Below are 20272 nucleotides of genomic sequence, written 5' to 3'. Positions count from 1 at the left end.
AAATAGATTTGTGAGTCATCACCAATTTCTGTCCATTCTGTGTGACTCCTGTCAAAGCTTTCTCATATGTTTTCCGTGGAGGATATGCTGATCATACTGGGAGTCTTTCTTGTCTCCTGATTTTGATAGGATATTTGTGAAGTGGCTCAAGCTTTGACAACTATTCCTTAGTCTCACCATATGACCAGAACATCCTTTTCCTCATGTTATCTCTCAGTGATGTTCTTTATTCTAGTTCTTTCAAGTTTCTTATTTGTGATATATTATAGTCTTCTTATTTTCATCATGCACTTCTTCCTTGATCGCTTTGTGATACTCATTTTTAATTTTTCTGAGTTGGTTGTAACCTAAGACTCATAGCCATGTAGGACCACTAGTAGATCTTTGATTTTTAGTAGCAGATCTCAAAGAAGTAATTATCAAAACAATATGGTACAAAATAAGAAATATAGTGGTTGATCAGTGCAATAGATTAGGTATACAATATACTGTAGCAAATGATCATAGTAATCTAGTGTTTGATAACCCCCAAAATTCAAAATATTAGGGCAAGAACTTACTATTTGATAAAAACTTCTGGAAAAACTGGAAAGAAGTCTGGCCTGGCAGAAATTAGACATATAAAACATTTCACAACACTTACCAAGATTAGCTCAAAGTGAGTACATGAGTTAAACATAAAATGTAATATTTTCAACAAATTAGGGATGGCAAAAATTATCTTTCAGATCTAAGGATAAGGGAAGAGTTCATGACTAAACAAGAGAAAGAGGGATCATAGTAGGTAAAATGGATAATTTGTATTTCATTAAATCAAAAAGGTTTTACATAACCAAAATAAATAGCCAAAGTAGCCAAAATTAGAAGGAAAGTATGAAATTGGGCTTTTTTATAACAAATTTCTCTAATAAAGGTCTTATTTGCAAACTATATATGGAATTGAGCCAAATTCATAAAAAATGAGAATTGTTCCCCAGTTGACAAATAGTCAAATGATATGAACGGGTAGTTTTCCAAAGAAGAAATGAGAGCTATCAATAGACAATAATCAATATGAAAAATGTTTTAAATCACTAATAATTAGAGAAATGCAAATGAAAACAACTCTGAAGTACCACCCTCATACTTATCAGATTGACTAAAATGACAGAAAAGTAGATAAACTAATTCAATGTTGGTAGAGCTGTGAACTGATCTTGTAGAGGACTATTTGGAACTATACTCAAAGACATACCCTTTGACTCAGTAACACTATTACTAGGTTTGTATTTCAAAGAGATCAAAGAAAAAGGAAAAGAATTTACAAAATATTTATAGCAACTCTTTTTGTGGTGGTAAGAATTGGAAACTGAAGGGATATCTGTCAATTGGAGAATGGTCAACCAAATTATGGTGTATGATTGTGATGGAGTACTATTGTGCTCTAAGAAATAAAGAAGGAACGGGTACTAGAAAAACCTAGGAAAACTTATATGAACTGATGCAGAGTTAAGTGAGCAGATCTAGAGAACAATTTACACTGTAACCATAATATTATGTTGATAATCCAGTATGAAAGGCTTAGCAACTCTACTGAGCACAGGGACTCATGATATTTCCAGAGGATCTGTGATGGAAAATACTCTCTATCTCCAAAGATAAAAATGATCACCTCTAATTGCAGATTGAAGCACATTTGCTTTAACCTTATTTTTCTTATTTATTTTTTGCAATGTGGCTAATAATGAAATGTTTTACATAATTCAGTATGATGGATGCCATATTTCTTGCCTTTTCAATGAGAGCAGATGGAGGGAAGGAGAAAATTCAGAATTGAAAATAAAAATATACAATATTAAATGGGTCGTAATTTCTGTGAGATGTTTGGGGTCATATTAAAAGAGTTTTGAAATTTCCTGAAGGAAATCTAGCCTGTTCTCCTCCTCTTGTTGAAGCCTGAGACCAATTCTTTATCCTATTATACTGTCTAACCCAGGGGAAAAAATAACCTAGTCAAGCTCCAGATATGCTGCCATCAAATTTTATGGCAGAATATGGACAATAGACTTTTTAATCTCCATGGTTTTTCTCATTTGAATGTTTAGGCCAAACTTTTTCAATGTTTTGGAACTTCATATTGTCTTTATGAAGTCATTGGTAAATAAGGAATTTTTAAAGGACATAACCATCCCTCTTTAACTTTGACTTTAACTTTAACTTTGCATTGGAACTCCTCCATGAGAGTGGTGAACCCCTCTGAGGATCATATGTCTCTGAGTTTTATGCTTCTCTTAATATTGATGATCATGAATGTGATTGGATCCTTTGTTTTATCTTTCAAAAACTCTTTATAAATTTGATATATGGACAGAAGATACTCTCTAGGAAAATAAATGCTTTTAAGGTGGAATTTTGCTTTACTAAGCTAAATACTTTTTCATAGTAAAAAAAATGTCCAGGGGGTCTTACATTCTCCATATATTTCAGTCATTTGAGTAATGGCAGCACTAGAGTCTACTGTATTCTAATATCATCTGCCTGTTGCCTATCAATAACCTCATAAAGAATTCCCTCAATTTTGTGAAATTATAAAAAACAATTCTGGTCCAAAGAGGTACTATAAAGAACACCCCCCTCTCCAAAAAATAAACCATCTCCTTGTAAAGGTTCATTGGTGTGGAACATTGTATATAACTTCCAACTTTTCAATATATTGATCAATTTACTGATTTCTAAAAATTCTTCATACTCTAATTCTTTATTTCTTTTAAAAATTCTTTGTGATAAAAATAGAGGAGAGATACAGGAGAAATCTAGTCAACATAAAAATCAATAAAATTTTATTTTAAAAGAATGTCCTCAAAAAATGTCCTCAAAGAGGTTTAGAATATTCTCACAACACTGTTATAAAGATGGGGAAATAGATATATAGGTCAGTAGTTGCTACTTTCTAGATCACTTTGCTAATTTCATTTCTCATGTCAACATATTTCTCTCTCATCATAAAACCTGTACCTTTTTCTTTTCTTTTTTTATCTTAGAATCCCCTTTCATCTATATTCTCTGAGTCAAAAGAAAAAAAATGCCTCCCCAAGAAATCTGCCACAAATGTATTAGAAACATTTCAATTAAAATATTATCAAATATAGTAGATAGAAAAGAGGAAGTACATGTTACAGGATTAATCTAACTTTTAAAAATGTGATTTCACAGGACATAGGAAAGGTCAGTGATGGTAAGGTCATAAGAAAAAAAATTGTAAGAAGACATCAAACATCAAACAAGTTCAAGTCTTTCTGCTCTGAATTTGGTTGCTTTCCCCTAATGTTCCTCAATCTATGTAACAATGATTTCACAAAAAAACAAACAAACAAACAAACAAAAAACAACAAAGCAACAAACCTAGTTTGTTCAGTCTGTGGCACAAAAATAGATTCCAAAAATTGCTAGAAAGACAGTGCTTTAGAACAATCTTGAATAGAGATTTTTATAACCTTTTTGTGTGTGTATATGTGGATCTCTTTGGTAGTCTGTGAAGCTTATGGAACCCTTCTCAAAATATCTTTAAATGAATAATATGCTTAAGATTACAAAGGAAGCTAATTTCCTTCCTTCCTTTTCTCTCTCTCTCTCTCTCTCTCTCTCTCTCTCTCTCTCTCTCTCTCTCTCTCTCTCTCTCTCTCTCTCTCTCTCTCTCTCTCTCTTTTCTTCTTTCTTTTTCTTTCATTCCAAGTTAAAATTTCATGATACAGAGGGCATGGATCTTAGACATCTATTCTTCAATACAGAAATTTGAATACTGGAGATTATCAAAGGAGAGTCTGAAGGCACCAAAAAAAAAATAATAATTGGTTTTATCATCCACTTCTTCTCATTTCCACACTAAAACTGTAAGGTATGTTTTACTGGTCTCCAGATTAACCATTCAAACACTAAAGGAGAATCAATCAGTGAATAAGTATTTATTTGTCCTATTGCCTGTCTTGTGCTAAGCACTGAAAATATAAATATAGAAATGTGAAAGTGATTGTTTTCATAATGCTTAGTCCCAAGCCATGATTTTTAGTTGGTTTCCATCCTGGACTCTTCTTGTACTCATTTCACAAATCCATTCTATTGTTAAGTCTTAATATTTCTCTTTTCAAAACAGCTCTCTTATAAGTCTCCATCTCTTCACATAGCTGCTACCCCCAATACAGACCCTTAGCATCTCACCTCTGTACTACTGCCCAGGCTTTCTGGTTCATTTCTCTGCCTGGACTCTTTCCCCTACTCCAACTCAAAGTGATTTTCCTAAGACAAAGATCTGATCTCATTACCCCACCTCCCTCCATACTCAGCAAACTCCAGTGGTTATTGTGGCCAGGATCAACTATAAAATGCTCTGTGGGACCTGACTTCTACTCCTTCAGTCTTCTCATACTTGATTCTTTTCCACAGCCTTTGCATTTGCACCTCTATCTCCCAACACCATGATTTTTTGACTCTCCCTCATATCAGAATGGTGTCCCTCCTCACCTTTTCTGGTTTCTTTCAATATCCAGCTCAAATCCCAGCTGCTACAGGAGGCTTTTCCCAATTCCCTTTGCTGCTAGTTACTTTCCTGAAATTACCCTTTGTCCATTCTGTATCTATCTTGTACATCATTATTTCCATGCTATCTTAACCATTAGAAAGTAAGTTCCTTGAGGACAGAGGTAATTTTTTTTTTCTTTTTGGTGGGGAGGGTTGGTTTTTTGGTTTATTTTTCCCCTTTGTAGGCTTTCTGCTTAGTAAAATGTTTAGGATATAGAAATTTTTTTTCAGTCAAATCCTACTTCCTCACCCCCATTATGTTTGTTTGTTTGTTTTTCCCTTTGGCAAAAATACTGGAGTGATTTACCATTTTCTTCTCTAACTCATTTTATAGATGAGGAAACTGATTCAAATAGAGTTAATTGATTTGCCCAGGATTATATAACTAGTATCTGGGGTCAGATTGAAACTCAGGAAAATGAATCTTCTGACTTCAGGCCCCTTATCCTAGCTACTGCACACCTAGTTGCTATAACATATGGGATTTAATAAATGTTTGCTGATTGTTTACTATATAGCAGCTAATTTGTGATAATGCACAAAGGGCTGCCTTTGGAAGCTAGAATCAGTCACTGGTGGAAGGCATGAGTAACATTGCAGATTTGTGTTGACTTTTCCTATGGTGGGGGCTCCAGGAAGGAGATGAGGACTCTCAGGCTTCTGGGTCATCTCAGTCCCAGTATGTGCTTCATTTGGTTCTTTGTTCATTCTGCTACTGTGAGAATCTTAAAGGAAAGCACATCTGAGAGGGAGCTGTTCAGTGAGATGCATAGGAAGCCTTGGTTTAAATTTGATAAGATTAGGTCTCCTTTTTCTTAAAGGAGAGACTATAGAAGAACAGTGTCTGAGAAATAGAGACTCTGGGCACAGTTTATAAAAGGATAAAATAAGTTACAAGTAGGCGTGGATTTAAATCTACTAAATCAAGGCTGAGGCTGGCTTCTGGGTAGTGCAGATGACAGAAAGTCATAAAATCATAAACTTGTTTTAAGATCAAGAAAGCCAGGATCCATCACCATAGATTCAATTGAAATTCATCTAAATTTTTATTCATTTATAAAAATATATGCATTTTCTACATATATATATATATATTCCCCTTTTTAGGGATGGTTGCTCTTATATTAGAAACAGTCAGAAAAAGGTTTAAGGGGTCATCAAACTTCAATTTCAGATTTAGTGCTTTTGTGCTCAGAGGAGTAGATGGGTAGGCTTAGGATAGAATTGGGGCTTGTTGTGTGAAGTGCAGATAAATAGATAAGAAATTGTGGGTCTGGATAGTAGAGAAGGACTAATGATAAGAAACATTTTGTTTAAGTAGGAGAGAGAGTAATAGTCATAGAATAAACTATTCCATATCAATTTTTCATAGCTATAGTGATAGGAAAAACATTGTTCTCTTCTTGCAATTTCAATGGTATGGGAGACTTCCAATGAGGAAAAGTCCTGTGATGAGAGAGATCTACGTTTATTCTGCAACTAAAAGTTTTAGGGGAGCTGCCTGAACAAGGGGAGCTTAAGTGCCCTGATTATGGTACATGGGATGTCATGGAAATTATATACATGGGGGCAGCTGGGCAGCTCCCTGGATTGAGAGTCAGGCCTAGAGATGGGAGGTCCTAGGTTGAAATCTGGCCTCAGCCACTTCCCAGCTGTGTGACTCTGGGCAAGTCACTTGACCCCCATTGCCTAGCCCTTACCACTCTTCTGCCTTAGAGCCAATGCACAGTATTGACTCCAAGAGGGAAGGTAAGAGTTAAAAAAAAAGAAATTATATACATCAGAGACAGGCAATCCAGGTATTCTTGACTCCCATATGGGCTCTCTCCACACTTGTCACATAGATAGTTGTAAAACTTTGATAAATGGACTTGATTTTTCTTAACCCATAAGTTCATTATCCTCTTCTTCCTTTCTTCATAAACTAATATTTGCACAGAGATTTGCACATAGGCTATCTCATTTAATTCTGACAACAACATAGTGAGGTAGGTGATTTTCTATTTATTCTAATTATTATTATTTTGACTTTCTAAAAATCACATCTAATTTTTTTCTATTAAGAAAACCAATTTCCTCTCTTTCCACCACCACTTTATCAATAAAAAGAATAACAAAATTATTGAAACATATATGTGTATTCAAGCAAAACAAAATCCACTCTGGTCATGTCAAAAATATATCTTATTCGATATCAGGAGTTGATCATATCTCTGTCTGGACATAGATAACATGGTACAACTGCAGCCCTTTGTAACTGGTGAGTCATTGCATTAATTAGAGTTCTTAAAGTCTTTCAAAGTTTCTTGTCTGCACAAGTTATTGTTATTGTTTAAATTGTTTTCCTGTTTTTGGTGTCTTCATTCTGTATCAGTTCATATAGGCTTCCACATGTTTTATTGAAACTATCTTTCATGATTTCTTACAGTCCAATAATATTCCATTGCATTCAAATGCCATGATTTATTCAGCCAGGTGATATTTTTCTGTCCATTTTACTAATGACTGAGGAGGCTAAATGCCTAAGGAAGAATTTGAAATTAGGTCCTTCTGATTCCAAGTTCAGAACTTAAACCACTGCCTGCCAGGATCAACTATGAAAATATCTGATGGCCCAAAAATGAAGGACATAGAAATAAATGGGTACCTTATCACGGAAAGTCCGGCTCCAATGTAATTTAGCAAGGGCCTTGATACCTCTTCAGGATCCATCCCAAACCATCCAAATCTGAAAAATTAAAAAAAAAACCCAACATAGTTGGATTAGGTTTAAAGCTTACATTTCACTGGTATAACTTTTGAGGATCTAGGATACCCTTCTACCACCATTAGAAAATGGAAGAAGGCTTCCATGTGGAAGATATGCCTAGTCTCCCCTCCCCAGCTGCGGCTCTGGTTTTATGAAAAAATTCTTCAATTAGACTTTGGAGGAAGACTTCAAAGGTAGAAAAGTCTATCCTACCTCCCATCTGCAACTAAGGCTCTAATCTTGTGAAATGGACACTAACAGAGATAATTCTTTCCCATAACTTGAGCAAATTTTAAATGTTACTATGATAGTGAGTTTTCTTTAAAATTATAATGAAAGTTTAAGTAAAAATGCTTTTCTCCTAAGGTATGGCTTACTCCTCTGTACCTCTCATTTGAAATTTGTCCTGTCACAATGGTTATATACAGGTTTTACACACACACACACACACACACACACACACTTACATATATGCAGATAGGTATGTGTATACATTGTCTATAGATGTATATGTATGTTTAGGTTATATATATAGGATCATGGGGATCTGTATATATAATTTTGTATATTTATGTATGTAGATTTCTGTAAATACACAGATATATACATACATACACATACAAAAATACATGCATAAATGTCTTACTCTGCCAAAGTCCTGCTATCATGACACACTGTGTATCCCTGGATGCTCAGAGACAAGATCAGTAGGGTATATGCTCTGACAAGTACATCCAATATATGTTTTAATTTTTTTTTTAAATTCTTACCTTCTGTCTTAGAACCAATGCTGTATATTGATTCCAGGGCAGTAGAGCAATAAGGACTAGTCAGTGGGTGCTAAGTGACTTGCCCAAGGTCAAAGAGTTCAGAAGTGTCTGAGGTCAAATTTGAACCTAGGACCTCCCATTCCTAGGCTTGGCTTTCAATCCACTGAACCATCTTGCTGTCCCAGTGCATGGATGAGGATGGATGTGGCAATAAACAATGTGCCAGACAATAATAATAAGAGTGATGAAATCATAGGATTGTATAAGTAATGAATTCTGAGACAGGATACATTTTTTTTTGTTTAATGATTACTGTAATTTCATCATTGTGAGGAAATCTTGATGCTAAAAATCTCTTGAATGACAACAGAACTGGAATTTGTTTGCAACTTAAAATCTTAAATTAATTTTTTTCTCAATATAAAGATTAAATCCAAAATTAGCAGTAAGCTTGGCTAGATGCTGTGAAGATTTCTGGTGCTATCTCTAGCTTCTTTTATTATGTTTCTTCTCTTTCTGGAAGCATTGATTCATGACTTGGGAGAAGGAGGGGATGTGTGCAAATGGGATGGATAGGGTTGGTGTTCTCTAGAAAGACCTGGCTGGGTATCAGGTTGAAACTTAAAATCTGAAGAGTCTTGCCTAGAAGTACTGAAAGGGCCTGTGGATCAGATCTGAAGCTGGAAGAGACTTTATCAAGTGATCTGTTCTAATCTCTATTTCTAGATGGTAAAAATAGAGCGATTTGCTTGAGGTTGCAGAGGTGAGACATGAACCCAGGCTCCCCAACTTTAGAATTAGTGCTCTTACTCCTTGCTCAGGGTTATGGGTATACAACTAGATCAGAATTCCCTTAATCTGGGCTCCTGATGACTATATTTCAATTTAATTGGTTTCCTTTGTTTCCCTGTATCTTTTCTGCATGCTTACTTTGGGTAGTGGTGGTCTAGGCTTTGATAGACTGTAAAAGGAGTCCAGGACAAAAAATTATTATCTTTTATTTTTGGATTCCCCCTTTTTTCAAATATAATAAAAGCTAACAAAGTATTTTAAAGTTTGTGAAGCTCTCTACAGGTATTATTTTTTGGTCCCTCTCTTACCCAGTGGGTATATTATATACATCAAGGAATTAAAAAGAGAGGCGGTGAGGGAGCAGTTAATTAAAACTAACCAACATGCCAACTAAACCAATTGAATCATTTGAGTATTTACATATATCCATAGTCTCTCACCTCCACAAAGAAGGGAGGAAGAGAGCAGCTAAGTGGCTCAGTAGAGAGACAGCCAGCCAGAAAGAAGAGGTCCTGGATTCAAACCTGGCCTCAGACACTTCCTACCTTTTACTTGGAGTATTGAATATTAATTTTTAGAATGTATACTGTGTGGCCCTGGGCAAGTCACTTAACTCTCATTGCCTATCCCTGACTGATCTTCTGCTTTGAAATTCAGTGTTGATTCAAAGACAGGTTTAATGAAAAAAAGGGAGGGAAGGAGGTGCCTTTTCAAAGATTGTTTCATAAACCTCTTTTGTATCCCTAATGTTTAATATAGTGTCTTGCCCAGAGGAGGAGGAGCTCAATAAGGGTTGGCTGCTAATGACAACTGTCTGAATTGGGTTACCTTGAGCTTGCCCAGCCTGTTAGAGAGTTAAATGATCCCCAGATTAAAAGTCCGAGGCCTAAACCAATTGTTTTAACAATTGGAACGACAGTGATGTTACCTGCAAGAGAAAAATCATGGGAAAACAGTCTTTACTACCATAAAGATATATTTAGAAGGAAACTCTATTTAATTTAAAATGAATAGCAACTCATTGCCTAGATTACGCCCAGTCCTTTGGCACATACCCCCCCCCCATTTATTAATGATTGCATATTTCTTTTGCACACATTTTAAAGTCATAATGTTCAAAAGCAAGACTCTCAAAGCAAGATATTTTGCAGAAAATGTTGGGCAGAGCTCCTCAGCAAGCTGCCGAAATACTCTTCAGCCTTGGCATGTGCCTTTGTTCAGGCACATGCTATTTTTAGAAAGCACTGCTGATGCTGAGCATGGTGGTGGTTTTATGCTGGCTGTGCTTTTAGATTGAGGTAAATTGGGCTGCAGGGGAGGGTTTGTATCCAAAAAGCCCCTCGGACTCTGGATGTATCACAATTTTTCTGAAGGGCACACAATTCTCAGACCAGTAGTTAGAGAAGAGTCATGAACTGGACAGGAACATGTGGACAGGAGTGTTCACATACATAAAACCATTGCCTGTCAGCTTGCAACAGATTTATAGCAGGAACAAATCTTGGAAATCTGAAAGGTCAGCCAGTTCAACCTCTTCATAGGATAGATGAGGAAACTGAGGCTCTTTGCCTTGAGGTGAACTATTCGAAATAGAACTAGCCCATGAGAAAATCCCTTGCCAATCATACCAAGGTGAATAAAGGTCAGCATGCCCTTGGCTGCTTCTTTTTGTCTCTACATTTCTCTTGATCAAAACCTGTCCTGAGAAAAGAATGTGATCATTTCTCATTACTGTGTACCTGACTAAAGCTCCAAGCCCTGGGTTTTAATCCTCACTCTCTCATTAACTAGATGATAATAGGAAAGTCATTTCAGTTTTCTCCTTTGAGTTTTATCATCTGTAAAAAGAGGGGGTTGAACTATATGATTTATAGGAGCCCTTAGAGCAATGGTTCTTAGTCTGGGGTCCATGAACTTTAAAAAATGGATGTTGAAAGTATTTCAATATTATTGGTTTCCTTGGTAATGTTAGGCGGTTTTTCTTTGTTTAAAAACATTGTTTTAATAGAGGTTCCTAGTCATTGCTAGACTTCCAAAGGAATCCATGACTCAAGGTCAAGAACCTCAGTCTTAGAGTGTCAACATTCTCTGATAAAGAATTCCATTCCATTCCTTTCAATTCACTTCATTCTGTAAGTATTTATTGTTGACTATGTGCCAGGCACTCTATTGGGCAACAGTAACATAAAAACAAAAGTGAAACTATTCTTACCTTCAGGAAACATGCATTGTTTTGGAGGCAGGTAACCACATTTACACAGAAACGTGTATAAACAATTGTTTTATAGGTTACTTTAGGCAGAGAGAAGGGAAGTGTAAGAAAAGGTTCCTGCCAAAGGAAGAATCTGAGATGTGTTTTCAAGAATTGCCTTCTCAGTTTTCTTGACTAACAGCAAAAATCCCATTTTTCTAAGTCAAATAAATGAAGCTCTAATTGTGGAATTTCAGGCATCAGCAAGATTAATAGTAGAGATACTGTTTAGTCATGATGTATGAGGGAATTTGCCAAAAAATATACCACATATAAAACTGGGTAGCCCAAAAGGCTTGGTTTAAATTCGAATTTGGTCCCTCTGTGACTCTTTCTCTGGACAAGTTGCTTAACTTTTGGAATCTGTTTCTTCATCTATAAAATGGGGAAAACAACTTTCTATGCCTCTTATAAATATTATAAGGAATGGCCTTTGGAAACCTTGAAATATTAGGTAAATGTAATATTCTCTCCAATCCTAAGCCAGGACTGATCCTGGGAATGGTAAGACCAACTGTTTCTACTTCCCATCATTACTAGACTTTAAAAGGGGCAGGTGCTCACAGAAAAGGGCAGAGGCAGGGGAAGAAGGAAACGAGCATTCTTTAAGGACCTGCTTGATATGTGTGAGGCACTGGACAAGACACTTTACTAATACATTTTTTCACTTGCTCCTCACAACAGTTCTGTAAGTATCATTGATGAGACAGGAAGAGGGATGCTTTTAATCTGGTCACTTGCTGGTGTCTTGTCTCAGAGGATGCTCTCTCAGAATGGGAAAGCTAGTTTACAAAGTGTCACTAAGGAGTAAGAATGAGAGACCAGAGGGAGCGTGGGAGAGGTGGCATTTCCAGGATAGTCTTTCTGTATAGAACTCTACCAGGCATTTCTTTGGGTCTGGGATGCTCTTTTCCTCCCTTGTGCCTTTTGGAATGGCTAGCTCCTTTCTGGGCTTTCTTCACTTTCTTACTATTCGGGGAAGCCAAGTAGTACAGTGGATAGAGTTCCTTGACCTAGAGTCAGGAAGATGTAAGTTCAGATTTGACCTGAGATTTTGACTAGCTATAAGACCTTAGGTAGGTCACTTAAACTCTGTTTATCTCCATTTCTTCCTCCATAAAATGGGTAATGAAATAACATCTAACTCACAGGGTTGGTGTGAGAATCAAATGAGATACTATTTGTAAAGTGCCTGTCACTTAGCAAATATTAATGTTAGCTATTGCTTATTGCTATTGTCTCCAACTCAAGACTTCTTCTGAGCCTTGGAGTTATCAGTGCTTTTCCCTCCTTGGTGTAACATTGCTTTATAAATACTTTGTATCTATATAGTTTGTATATGCATCATATTTGCCAATCTGCGATTTGCTGTTATCTCAACAGTAGAATATAAGCTTTCTGTGGACAAGAATAAGAATGATGATAATAGTTCAGATAGTATTTTAAGGTTGACAAAATGTTTTATGAATGAATATTATAACATCTTATCCTTTTGATGATTCTGGGGGAGAGGTAATATTATTATCACCAGTTTACAGATGAGGAAACCAAGGTAAGACAGATGTAGTGCCTTGCCTTGAGCCACAGAGCTAGGATCTGAATTCAAATTTGAACTCAAATCGTCCTAATTCCAGGTCCAACACTCTATCCATGGCACTACCTGGCTTCCACTAGTCTTTTTAGACACAGAACCTACTGTAAGAATAATTTAGAAGCAATAATAAATGCTAATTGAATTGAATTGAATCAAGGAACAATTTGGCATTGGGTAGCTTGGGTGGAGAAGATTGACTTTAATCTAATTAAGATACTGAAAATTGAAAACATGGATAGAAAATATCTTCCTGTTTTGATTAATGATATTTATGGAGGCATATATTTATAAAAATAGTTCTTAAATATTAATAAAATGTTGGATTAATAATTCCTTATTGCTTAGGAAGAAAATGACAATCTACTTAGTATAGAAGTAGGTGAATGCACATTATTTTAGTCATAGTTTTTTAAATAATAAAAGATATTCTATACATTACCTGTGGCCCAAATGAAACCCCCAAGCATTGCAAGGGGCCAAAACTTGGGACAATGGAGTAACAGATTGACCACTAAGGAAACTGTCCATATGGCAGTGCAGAGAATCCACTGAAGAAACATTCCTGACAATAAAGCAATAATTTGTTTTCAGTGATTCACATCTCAATATTACTAGGTATATATATTTAGAGATATTATGGGAAGGACACTTGTATTTTCTTTCTTTATGAATTTTGCAATGCAGATTAGATTACTTCTAACAACAAGAAATTAGTGAATGATTCTCTACTTTCATGTTAGGATCATCCTGGTGCCTTTACCTACAAAAGAAAACTGATACCAAGAATCTACCACAATTTCCTAAAGCCCATGTTGATAGAACTCTTACTAGGGTAAGTAAGCACATATAGTTGAATTGTTTTAATTGTCTCTGGGATAGGACATTGTGAAAAGCTGGGAGTTGATCTCCTAAAAATGAAAATATACTTTCTAAGTTCTAAGCAGACTTGGGTATTTTAGTGATAAAGGGGTAGGCAGGTGGAAACATCTCCTGAGGATTTCCCATACTCCTTTGGATTTCCCCCACTATTTGGTAAAAATGGTAAAAGTAATACTTCAAATGAGATAGGAAAGTTCATCCAAAGGTCCACTTAAAAGAGAGAAGCTAGAGCCATAAGCAAATAAGTTGTAATGTAAATCTTTGCCCAACTTTGAAGAAAGAAGAGAAGAAAAGGAATGAGATGGAAATTGACTGAGAAACTACATCAATGATAATGACTGATTATAGACTATTGTACTCATTGGCTATAATTATTAGAAATCTGCTTATACCCTAGAACTAGTTATCAATCAATTAATGTGGTAGAAAAAGATAAGTTAACTATAAATGGTACAGAGCCATAGTGCAATAAAGAGACATGGCAATTTGGTCCTAATTTAGCAGAAGGAATGGTGTATAGAATGTACAGAAGTAAATGAAAACCAAGGATGTAAGTCTCATTAAATATGAAGAGAAATAGAGAACTCTACCAGATTGCCTATGGAGGAAACAGAAGGATCTGTTCAGTCACAAACTACGAGTTTATTGGGTACAAATTGAATTGTCTCTTATATGAGGTGAAAGGGTTCGAAGAATGCTTCTCTACTCACCAGTTTATCAGGGAAAATGTTCTCTGGGAGGATAAAAGGAATGATCCAGGTTGGGAAACAAAGAACAGAAGGGGTTCCATAAGATGTGAAAAGACATGATTTGATCTTTTAAAATGGCAATGGAATAACATTTATAAACTCTAAAACCAGTGACTTTGACTTTCATTTCTGTGAAATGTTTAGAAAATGTTATTCTTAATAATTTGTTTGACCAGACTTTTAATTTCATCATTTTAGAGAGCAAGTCTTGGTGATGAATTTTCTCTTCTAAAGGCAAGTAGGCACTTGATCCCAAACTTCCAGTCTTATTGAGTGGCCTGCATCACTGACTGATAAATGGCTTGCTTGGGATCATGCAGCTAGTGTGTCAGAGGAAAGGCTTGATCCCAACTCTATTCTAATGCCAACTCTTTCCCCATCTGTCTGCAGTCTCTATAGCAGCATTGTTGAAGGTTTTCAATTTCGTGTGCCCAAACTGCAACTTCAAGCTACCTGTGAACCCCCATATTACCCTAGAAAGCAGAGGAAGGATGTGCTTGCTCTGGGTGGCTGGACAGAGGGGTGGGGAATGCAAAAATGTCCTCAGGCACTGGGAAGATGGTGAATGGAGCAGCTCCTCCTGTACCTGCCCAGCAGGCATGCTTAGCCAATATTGCTCCAGAACATAATATTAAATAGATGGTTAGTGGGTATCTAGAATGGGTAACAGAAGAGTTTTTTCAAGAACAGGTCACATCTGACTACGCTCATTAATAAACAGAACAATAATAAATTGATTGTCAGATTAGAAAAATTCTGTAAAGTATATATGGCTTTTAGAAAAATGTCTTGATAAAGTATCTTCTGCTATTCTTACAGAAAATATGGAGAAAGGTGAGCTAAATAGTTACTAATGATTCTATAACAACTTGAAAGATTGTTGTCAAGCAACCTGGATGTCACTAGCAGTCTAGAAGTAGCTGGTTTCCCAATAGATAGAGTGCCTGACCTGTAGTCAGGAAGATTTGAATTCAAATAATCCTGAACAAATCACAACCTCAGTTTCTTCAACTAAAAAAATGGAGATAATAATATCAACTAGCTGCAGGGTTGTTCTTGGGATCAAATGAGATACTTGTAAAAAGCATTTAGGATTTTACCCTCAGGACATGGAAGGTGTTATATAAAATACTTATCCTTTTACTTCTTTGGTAGAGCATACCAAGAGTCTTGTGCTTGGCCCAATGCTATTTAACATTTTTAACAGAGACATAAATAATCATACTTGGCATCCTTATCAAATTTTCAGATGATATGAGGCCAAAAGTGATAGCTGATATATTCTATGACAAGACCCAGAAATGGCTTGACCTCCTAGAATACTGGGTTGCCGTTTATGAAATGAAATTTAATAGGAATATACATTGCATCTTTTGTTTGATTTCAAGAAAATGTCATGCTTATAATACAAGGAAAGCAGAGTTTGACCGAAGTTTGTCTGGAAAAGAATTAAGGCTTTACAAATGGATTGCAAGCTCAGTATAAGTCAGCAATGAGATATTGTGGCTAAAATCAATATTAACTTGCATTAAGAGGCTGAGTTTCAGGAATGAGGATGTAGTAATCCTGCAACACTCACCTGTTGAGATCATATTTGAGCATATTGTAGTCAGGTCTGTGTATTAGATATTTGGAAGGTTGGAGGAAGTCAAGAGGGGATCCACCAGGATGGTGAAACACTTGATTCCATTCCATAGAAGAGAGAATAGAAGGAAGTATGGACTGTTAGATTAAAGTAGAGGAGACTCAACATAATAGAAGTAGTCAGGTATTTGAAAGACTGTCATATGACAGAAGTAGCAAATTTGTTCTGCTTGGTCCCTAGGGCAAAATGGGGAGTCAAGAATGCAAGCTGCAGTGAAAAATGTATGCTGGATGTCAGGAAAACCTTTCCTAATGATTATAGCTATCTTAAAATGGAATGAGCTGTTTTGAAAAGTAGCAGATTCCCTCTGATCAAAGATCTTTAAGTAAAGACTGACTAACTTCACTTTGGGAGAATGTTTTGGTATAGATTCTTTTTTGGGGTATGGGTCAGAGAGAGAAAAACAGTTACTGAGGTTCTTTTCAATTCGAAATTCTGTGGAAAAAGACTGTGAGGAGGAAGTGATCTACAATTATTCTGAATATGAAGGGTGGAAAAATATAAGTATTACTGATTTTAATAGATTATTTTAAAGTTTAAAAATTGTTTAAGCTTTAATAGTTTAAAACTATACTAAGACTTTTTGGAATACTCTACATGTTCTCATTGGACCCAAACAATACCCCTGTGAGGTAGCTATTAAAAGTAGTATTATTCCTTCCCACTACCATTTTTTTTTAAACAAATGCGTTAACTGAGGCTCACTTGTCCTTGATCACATAGCTTCTAAAGTCAGAGGAGTGATTTCACCCCAGGTCTTTCCTGAACTCAAATATCATTTGTCCCAGTACACAATGCTGTGTCTATACAAATGAAATCAAGAAGAAAGAGGAACTTCTCTGGATGTGGAGCTACATATAAAACATCTGATTCTTTCCAGATCACCCCTCACCTTCTTCTTGGTTGATCTTGATATCCCTAGAAAGGAGCTTTTTTTGTTTGTTTACAAAATGAAAAGGAAGAACCACAGAGACTGCTAGGAATGAGATCATCTATCACCAGTCACAGAGAGGAAAAAAAACATATATATATGTATGTATGTATATATGTTGGGAGTCTGTGATTCCCTTCTTAGGGATGCTGAGTTAGTCATATGTTGACCTCCCATGACTAACACTAGACATTAGGATGTCCTCATACCCCAGGAATCCGGCACATTAGGAATTGTCTTCTGAGACTTGTTCAAACTCCCAGAACAATCTCCACTTCTGATGATTCAAGTGGGAATAAATGATATCAATATTAGGACCTAGAAAGGTTCTCTAGGGGGCAGTAAAGCCCTAGATGAGGAATGATCTGGGTACACAGATGGCCTTTTCCCCACTACTTTCAATTGGTGGTAGGGACTTAAGAAAAGAAAGCATAGTATTGAAAGTAAACCATTTACTAAGAGAATGGGATCAGAAAATGGTATTTGCTTTAAGATCCATGGCTCAAGATAGAGGAATTAAAGATTCTTGGCCAGTCTAAGAATACATCTAATTATGGCTGGGCAAGAATATATTTGCTTAGTGATTTGCTGATCTGATGAAGAGCACTTTAAACTCAGGCCAAAGGGAGTGGGTGAATGCTACTGAGCTATGTTGTGAAATCAGTTGCCATTAAAAATAGCAGGCATGAAGGGAATATTAATTGAGGTATTTAGATATCATGATATGTGATGAAGAGACTAAAGAAATATACAAATAGGTAACCCAATAAACAACTTCCCCTTCCATTCTGTTAGATACTGAATTAAAAAAATAACTTTTAAAAAACCTGGGCATTTTTAGGAGCACTTGTTAAGAAATCAGTGCTAATGAATATACCTCAGGACTTCCGGGTAATCATGGCTGCAATCTAGACACCACACGCTTCCTCTCCCCGGCACCGAACGAAATAGACTACATCAAAGGAGCATAAAATCACCTTTGGAGGAACAGAAGGACTCCCCAGTACCCCACAGAGGCAAAGGTACGTGGGGTTTGAACATTTCCACACTATAATAAGGAGGAAAAGCTTGCACAGAAAAGTGAACTGAGCCGCCCTTCCCCCACCCCACCTCCCCCACTAAACCAGAGTGAGCTACCTGAGTGCTCACCGGGACAGCGAGTGAGTGGGGAACGTCTCTGTCTGGGGGGGGGGGGGCACTCCAGGGTCCTTGGGACCTGGGGACTGCCAGGAAAAAACGTCTCAGGGCGGTTTCACTGGAGAATCCAGCTCTTCAGCGGAGCTGTACTTGGGGCGGCTGCGCTGAACATCTCCGCGGAGCTAAACAACAGGGGCGGACCATGCCTTGATTATCTGGGCGGAGCTGAACACCTGGGCAGTGTGGCTGTGTTCAGGGACCCAGCACTCTAAGAAACCTTGGAGGCTGGGAAGAACTAGTCTGAAGCAACCTAAATTCACAGAAAAACCACCCATATAACCCAGATGCCAGACCAAAAAGGAAAGGGGAATAAAACCACCAAAGGGATGGCTCACATGGCCCAAAATCAAGCCTCCAGGAAAAAAGGGAAAAAAAAGTGACTATTGAAAACTTTTATGGTGGAAGTACCCAAGGAAAAGAGGAGAATGAGGAGGAAATCCAAAAAAATTCAGAACACGCCTCCCAAAATGGAAACTATCAACAAGCTCTGGAAGATCTCAAACTGGAACTTATCCAAAAGATGGAAACCTGGAAAGAAAAATGGGAGAAAGAGATCAGCTGTCTGACAGATAAGAATGCTCAATTGGAAAAAGAACTCGAAGCATCCAATAGAAGGGCAGACAAGGCTGAAAAGCAAAACCAGTACCTAACGACCAGAATTAAGCACCTCGAAGAAAGCGAGATGACAAAACAGCAAGAATCAATAAAGCAAACCCAAAAAATTAATGAATTAGAAGAAAACATAAAATATCTCACTGAGAAGGTCACAGATCTGGAAAACAGAGGGAGACGAGAAAATCTCCGAATTATGGGTCTCCCAGAAAAACCAGAGGTAAACAATAAACTCGATATTATTCTACAGGAGATTATAAAAGAAAATTGCCCTCACGTTCTGGAGCAAGGGGGCAAAATAGAAATAGAAAGGATTCATAGAACACCTTCTATACTAAATCCCCAAAAGACAACCCCTAGGAATGTAATTGCCAAATTCAAGAGCTTCCAAGTAAAGGAGAAAATCCTACAAGAAGCCAAGAAGAAGAGCTTCAGATATAAGGGGGCTCCCATAAGGATCACACACGACTTAGTGTCTAACACACTAAGAGACTGCAAAGCATGGAACACAATATTTAGAAAGGCAAGAGAGCTGGGTCTCCAACCAAGAATCAACTACCCAGCAAAACTGACTATATACTTCCAGGGGAAAGTATGGGCATTCAACAAAATAGAAGATTTCCAAGCATTTGCTAAGAAAAGACCAGAATTTAGTGGAAAATTTGATATCCAAGCACAGAAAGCAAGAGAAACATGAAAAGGTAAATATTAAAGAAAGGGAAAAGGAGATAAATCTTATCTTTTTCTTTAAGTCAAACTCTCTTCTCTAAGGACTACATTTACATCAAATTATATATATTAATATGTGGGGAAAATGTTTTGTGTAACTCTCATAAATTGTATCATCATAAGAGTAGTTAGAAGAAACATGCATAGGGAAAGCTTGCAGCATGAAGAAGATTTGGGGAACACTGGGGCAAAGAAAGGAAAAGGGAGGGGGGAACCGCGATAATACTAAGATTAACTTCAAGAAATAAGGGGGGAATCAATAGAATAATCTTTCCCATATAAAGATACACATGGGAAGGGGAGGGGAAGAACTCTCATATGAGAAGGAGAGGAAGAGAGAGTGAAGTGGAATTACTTAAACCTTACTCTCAGTGAAATCAAATCTGAGAGGGAAGAACATCTAGATCCAGTGGGATCCTGAATTCTATCTTATCCATTAGGGCAAGAAAGAAAGGAAAATCAAGGAGGGGGAGGGGGAAGGGAGTACAAAAAGGGAGGGAAGGAGAGGGGGGAGGGGAGGGGAGCATAAAAAGGGAGGGGCTAGAAAGGGAAGCATCTCAAGGGAGGGGACTAGGGGGACTGACCTAAAGTAAATCACTGGTTCAAAAGGAGAAAGCTAAAGAAGAAAGGTCAGAACTAGGGGAAGATATCAAAATGCCAGCGAATCCACAAATAACAATCATAACTTTGAACGTGAATGGAATGAACTCACCCATAAAATGTAGACAAATAGCAGATTGGATTAGAACCCAAAACCCTACCATATGTTGTCTTCAAGAAACACATATGAGACGGGTTGATACTCAGAAGGTTAGAATTA

General features: G+C 36.9%; 1 protein-coding gene across 4 annotated transcripts in view; it reads right to left on the bottom strand.

Moving 5' to 3' along the window:
• The window catches only part of TMEM144 (transmembrane protein 144), a 70058-nt gene that overhangs the window by 36169 nt on the left and 13617 nt on the right, over window positions 1–20272 (bottom strand). For 3 of the 4 annotated variants that reach the window (XM_007496186.3, XM_007496182.3, XM_016423152.2), the window contains 4 exons: window positions 13150–13272; window positions 9694–9793; window positions 7202–7282; window positions 561–602 (listed from right to left, as the gene is read on the bottom strand). In XM_007496186.3, coding sequence (XP_007496248.2) covers window positions 561–602; window positions 7202–7282; window positions 9694–9793; window positions 13150–13270 — 344 coding nt within the window. In that variant the 5' untranslated portion in view covers window positions 13271–13272. The remainder of the gene's footprint in view (window positions 1–560; window positions 603–7201; window positions 7283–9693; window positions 9794–13149; window positions 13273–20272) is intronic. The other variant, XM_001374973.5, reaches the window with a different exon arrangement.

This window comes from Monodelphis domestica, chromosome 6, assembly GCF_027887165.1.
Source record: "Monodelphis domestica isolate mMonDom1 chromosome 6, mMonDom1.pri, whole genome shotgun sequence".
Classification (NCBI taxonomy): Eukaryota; Metazoa; Chordata; class Mammalia; order Didelphimorphia; family Didelphidae; genus Monodelphis; species Monodelphis domestica.
Note: the sequence above shows the minus strand (reverse complement) of the source record. Positions and strands in the feature narration are given on the sequence as shown.